Source organism: Panicum virgatum, chromosome 3N (assembly GCF_016808335.1).
Source record: "Panicum virgatum strain AP13 chromosome 3N, P.virgatum_v5, whole genome shotgun sequence".
Taxonomy (NCBI): domain Eukaryota; kingdom Viridiplantae; phylum Streptophyta; class Magnoliopsida; order Poales; family Poaceae; genus Panicum; species Panicum virgatum.
Genome location: NC_053147.1, coordinates 20,265,741 through 20,271,740, shown reverse-complemented (window position 1 = coordinate 20,271,740; position 6,000 = coordinate 20,265,741). Strand labels below are relative to the sequence as shown.

Genomic DNA, 6,000 nt, shown 5'->3' with positions numbered 1-6,000 from the left:
ATGCGCCTGATGCGTTCAAATGATGGCCATTACGTTTAATTAAGCCGTTTAACTTGGCGGTTCTGTCACAGCGCGCCACCCGCCACGGCACCCAGTCCTCCGCCTGCCGTGCCGCTCCCGGAGGAAAGGAGAAATTGGAGCCCAGAAAAGGCCATCGGGCATCAGGCATCGCCGCGTCAGTACTGTTGTGCGTGCAGCACAACCCTTTGGGTTTCATGCAGAGGAATAGCTGGCTCTTGTCTTGGCCTTGCATTACCGGCAGTCAATTTTAAATAAAATTGTATCCAGACCCTAGTGTTTAAATTCACAACAATATTTCCTCTATCTCATAATATAAGTTTGATCAAATTTACAAAATGGTATTAGCGTTTGTGTCCAAATAAATTTATTATAAAAATATGTTCTATAACTAATTTAATGGTACTTACTTTTTACCATGAATACCATATTTTTTTGTATCCAAAAACGAGAAATAGATTATTTTATGGATGGAGGGATTATATGGTAATTACAGAGAGCTCCAAGGGTTTCTCTGCATCATCCCAAACCAGAAACAACTAGGAGCAGACAAGAGAGTGCGAGCCGACCTCCTCCCCCATCTCTCTCTACTTTCTCTCACTACCGCTCCTCGTGACGTCGCGTGCCCACGTCTCCCACGCCTTCCCGACCCCCCGTCTCTCCTCCTCCAGATCCGGTCTCCTCAGCCGCCGCCGATGTCCGAGGATCTAGCGGGATCCCGCCGCTGGCGGTGCGACCTCGGCGGCGACGACCGCTGGCTGTCGGGGGCCGCCGGCGACGACCACTTCGACCGCCTCCCCGACGCGCTCCTCCTCGTCATCTTCAACCGCATCGGCGACGTCAAGGCGCTCGGCCGCTGCTCCATCGTCTCCCGTCGCTTCCACGAGCTCGTCCCCCTCGTCGACTCCGTCCTCGTCCGCGTAGACTGCGTCATCCCCGACGAGCCCCCTTCCTCCTCCTCGCCGTCCGCGCCGTCCTCCCCCACGGCCTCCGTACGCGCCCGCGGGGTCTTCTCGCAGATCGCGCGCATCGTGCTCGGCGGCATCGTGAAGCCCATCCAGGCGCTCGGCCAGATACTCTCACCGGCCCACTCTGCCTCCGGCTTTTCAGCATCCTCCGCTTCCTCGTCGTCATCCTTCCCCCCATCTTCGACGCCGTACTCGCCGTTGCCTCCTGGGGACGTGTCGCACCACTCGCCCTCGGAGGTACTCCGCTCCTTCAAGGAGCTCCGCCACCTTCGCATTGAGCTTCCGGCGGGCGAGCTTGGCACGGACGATGGCGTGATGCTCAAGTGGAAGGCTGACTTTGGGTCCACGCTCGGCAGCTGCGTCATCCTCGGCGCATCCTCGGCCTCGCCGTCCCCTGCTGGCTCAAATGGCGCGAGCACAGCTCCCTCTGTTGACAGTGGCCGCAGCGAGCCCGAGGAATGTGACGATTCAGGAAGCATCCCGGAATCCTTCTATACAAATGGGGGGCTGAGGCTGCGGGTCGTGTGGACAATCAGCTCGCTGATTGCAGCAGCAGGGAGGCATTACTTGCTGCAGCCAATCGTTGCTGACCACACAACGCTGGAAAGATTGGACCTGACGGACGCAGATGGGCAGGGAGTGCTCACCATGGACAAGTGCCAACTGCAGGAGCTGCGGGTGAGGCCGGTATCATCATCTGCGGCCTCGCACCGGACCCTCATGCCGGAGCTTAGCATGTGGCTGTGGTACGCGCCATGCATTGAGTTGCCTGGGGGGTTGGTGCTAAATGGTGCGACATTGGTGGCCATCAAGCCGAGCGAGGAGGCAACAAGGGACATGGTAGGGAATGGGGCTGCTACGGCTGCCTGGGTTTTAGATGCATTCGAGGAGCCATACCGAACAGCAGCGAGGATGCTTCTCAAGCGGAGGACTTACACCCTTGAAATGAATTCATTCTAATCCATAGAGGAGGTGGCATTTTGGAAGCTTCATATATGAGAGGTACACTTCACACTAAACTGAAATCTGATGTTTGCCTGATTTTTTATTGCTGCTCTGTATATCAAGTTAATTATTCTTATGTTGTTGTGATACAATGAGTCAACTACAAAGGTCACCACTACAAACACACATTTGTGTAAACAGCATGAGTGAAGGTATCTTTGATTGGATTTATGGCTGCCTATGTACGTCTAGCTTGTGTTGTATCTTAAAAGTAAAGTATTGAAATTTTGTGTTTAGTTTACTCAGGTGGAACTAAGTTTCTGGCGATCAGGACTCAGGACTACTGCTACCTGGAGTACTGGACACCCATGTTCCTTTTTTTTTCCCAAGTCAAATGCCAAGCACCTGTGTCAGATTTTAAGTGGCATTTGGCTTGTTCCTTTTTTTTTTTGCCGAAACGGACACCTGCACCTGAGTCGGGCACCAACACCCACACCCGTGTCTATGTAACACTGGCCAGCTCTGTAACCCCGATACTTCAACATGACCCCGTATCACGTATCCGATACGTATCCGCGTATCCGTATCCGATACTCCGATACACCTTTGTGCCTTTAAGTTTTGCAGAAATTTGACGTATCCACGTATCCGTATCGGGCCGATACTGATACGCCAATCCGTATCGGTGCTACATAGCTGGCCAGGACTGTTCAATAGCCATCCTATTAGGCACACCTCCCCTGGGCACACAGCAGCTCCTTGTAAACACCATATGGCAAAGCACAAAAGAGCAGAAGACCAAAGGCCCTGGGCTGCAAAGGACATGACTAGCTAGTTTGCACAAATCCACATTTCATTGGCTCCTTATGACAGTTTTATTGCTTCACCATGCTTTACGCTGGCCTGCTCATCGACCATACCATTTCCGGATGCTGTGAGCACGCATATTTGTTGTGATCTCTGTGCAAATCAGCTTTGTTGAGCCAACAGTGGTTCTGTGCATTTCTTCACAATTCAATTCTGCTCCATATTTAGTTAATTTTGCATATGGATTATTATGAAATGTTCTCATTAATCATTTGCATTTGGTCTGTTCCTGGTTCTACTATTGTACCAACTGCTAAATATATGCATTCTACTTCCTTGCCCATTTTAGCCATCCAGCATCCATTAATTCACTATATCACTATACACTGACCCTTCTTTCTGATTCCTCTTTTAAAAGCCTTCTAATCTAAGCTTTGAAAATACACCATTTTACCTCTCATCTTACAGAATCTTACAAATCTTGGATACCCCTTGCCAGTAGTCCAGTGGCGACTAATGAACAAGGCATCAACCGGTTTCTTGGTTTCTTGGAGATGTATTCTATAATTGAAAATGTCTTTTCAATAAAAAAATGTCTCCTTTTGAGTAATAAGTGTAATCATACCTTCATCTAGAAGTAAATGGGTCTCGCTGATCAAGTTTAATTACTTTCCCAAATCCCTTTGGTGGCTGCTACAGATGCATGTGGGTGTGTTTGGGTTGCGTCGTTGTGGTTGGACTGTCACACTCACTGGGCCAGAATCTGACCTAATCTTTGGAATGCAGCTGTTTTTATACATGATTATAGCTGATAAGAGCTGTATTGCATGACCCATCATGGATTGCCATGACACTACTGGTTTCGAGTTATCCATTAAAGGGACAGGGAAAATTAGATGTTTGAAGCTTGTGGAAGTCAAATTTGCGTGTAGGGTAGACAAATGGACTGCTCAGTTTTGGAAACGATATAGTATTTTGATATTGTTCCATCAAGTGGATTGTCAGTATGGTTCGGTGGTCCCGTAGCCTATAGAGCACATGCATGCTTTTGTTGTAGTTAAGTGATTAACTACTTTCTACAGATTTTTCCAAACAATATGAGAAACCTTTTTGCCCTACAATTTAGTTTTTCAGTGGATATTGCATGTCAGTCACGTAACTTCATTAGATTTAAACCTTCTGTTTTGTGTTGTAGTGAATAGTATGGGAAATTTTCTTTGCAATGAAGTTAGGTTAGGAAGGGACAGCCTGAATATAAGTTTTGTTAGGTTCTTCATGGGTCCTATGGAACTCTTGGAGCCCCCAGAATAATTCTAAGTTGATTTTATCAAATTTATGGTTCAAAAACATCAGTTTACTTCAGTTAACGTTCACTACCATGCTAACTCACAAACATAGGCATGACTAAAACGCATAAAAAGCAAAAAAATGATGGATGCTATATTTCCATGATGCATATTGGATTTAGAGTGCTCAACAGTTGTTCCACCAGATGTTCCAGCAGCGTTATAAGTTAATATGTTTAACATGGAAGAGTTTTTGGCAATCAGTATTGCAAGTTTGGACACCTTTAACACCAATATAAAATTATCACTTCTGACATACTGTTGAAACCTTCTTTTTTGTTTCAGGATTTTATACCTACAGGGGTCATTTCTGGCTGCCTTTTTATGCCCAATCTGCACCTATTTTGGATGTGCTCCAATTGTGTTGGATGCATTCCTTTCTGTGCTGAGCACCTGCCAGCATTCCAGCAAGAACATGGATGGATATGAAGAGAATCTGTGCTTTAATTTATCGATGAAAGAGTCAAGCCATTGTTGAGCTGATGGTGTTTGCTCTGATGGAACTTCCAATCACTGAGATTAGATGTGGTGGCATAGATATTTTTTTTCTGATATGTATCCACATCAAGGAACTAACCTTATGCAATTTCTGCTTTGGATCGCACTGCTTGTTTGCATAATAGCATCCAATCTGCCCTGTAAATCAACATGTGTCATGAGTCATGAGTGTATTCATATATCGGACTGGAGTTAGCAAAAGCTGAAAACTGGTGATAGTACTTAAAAAAGGATATGCTAGTGTTTAAGACTTGTATCGTAATACTGCGAATCTGGAAATGCTGTATCCTTCAGATGCGAATCTGCATAAGGCGCTCGTATGCTATGTGGACAAAGTACTTTTGCTGGTTCGGTTTGCATTTTCCATAAGTACTTTTGCTGCCCCGTATGCTGGTCTAACCCCCCTTGTTATCTGTTCCATCTTGCTGGGAACCTGATCGTCGCCTGGTAGAATCCTTGCCGATGGCCACCGGGAGCAGATCTGCAGTCCCGTACCTCCATTGGCTGATGATACCAGCTGACGAGTGTCGCGGCGAACAATTTACTGAGTAGTGAACACCGTGCAAAGGGGGCATCAGTGTACTTCAGTCTTCAGGAATGGAACTTCCGTCTTCCGGTGCCCTCGGCATCAGGAGTCGGGAACTGTGGCCGCGCAAGCTTGCCCTAGCTAAGGATGGATCCGGATGCCTGAACATCCGAATTATTCGTATTCGTATCCGTTTAAAACATAAATATGGATATTCGTATCCATATTCGAATTTAATATTGATGTTATATGGATGCATCCGAATTCGATTTTAAGAATTTTTCTCTATCCGATTCCATATTCGTATTCGAAGAATATCTGATCACATCCGTATCCGCAAAGAAAAAGTGACTAGTGAGAAAATCTTAAACTTATCTTTATACCTATTACTTAATGATGTACACTATTTAAATTATTTAGAAAGCCAGATAACTAATAATATATTTATTAAAATTAATAATGATATAAAAATTAACTTTAACTATTTAATATATTTATTTCATGATTAAAATTATTTAATACGAGTCAAATTAATTATTTATTTAATGATAAAATCTTTTTTTATATATCTTAATTATTAAGTATTTAAATATTTATTTATTTTACATTTATAATTAGTATTATATAATTAATATAAAAACTATGCATAGATAATTATATATTTTTTTATTAGCTATCTCCTAATACTTTACTCCCTATTTGTATAATGATTTTGATCTACTATAAAATTATTGACAAAATAAACTGATACTCATGATAGCTCTATGTTTCAAATCGAGAAGGTATCCGGATTCGTATCCGGATTCGAACTATCTGTTTTGTATTCGTATCCGATGAGATCCGCATTCGTATTCGTATCTGGATTAAAATGTGGTAAAAGATGACATCCGGA

At 44.4% G+C, this 6,000-nt stretch overlaps 1 protein-coding gene across 3 annotated transcripts; it reads left to right on the top strand.

Moving 5' to 3' along the window:
- The first annotated feature begins 582 nt into the window (after window positions 1-582).
- Window positions 583-4,883, top strand: LOC120664971 (F-box protein At5g46170-like). Of its 3 annotated transcripts, none has more exons than XR_005671066.1 (2): window positions 583-2,143; window positions 2,229-2,553. XR_005671066.1 is itself a non-coding variant. In XM_039944376.1 (2 exons), exon 1 carries the CDS (start codon window positions 714-716, stop codon window positions 1,944-1,946), a length of 1,233 nt encoding a protein of 410 aa, XP_039800310.1. In that variant the 5' UTR covers window positions 583-713; the 3' UTR covers window positions 1,947-1,988; window positions 2,229-2,553. The 3 variants fall into 3 exon arrangements, 2 of the variants coding, with proteins under 2 accessions (XP_039800310.1, XP_039800309.1); XM_039944376.1 differs by having other exon boundaries at window positions 583-1,988; XM_039944375.1 differs by lacking the exon at window positions 2,229-2,553 and adding an exon at window positions 4,370-4,883 and having other exon boundaries at window positions 587-1,988.
- The last annotated feature ends 1,117 nt before the right edge of the window (window positions 4,884-6,000 follow it).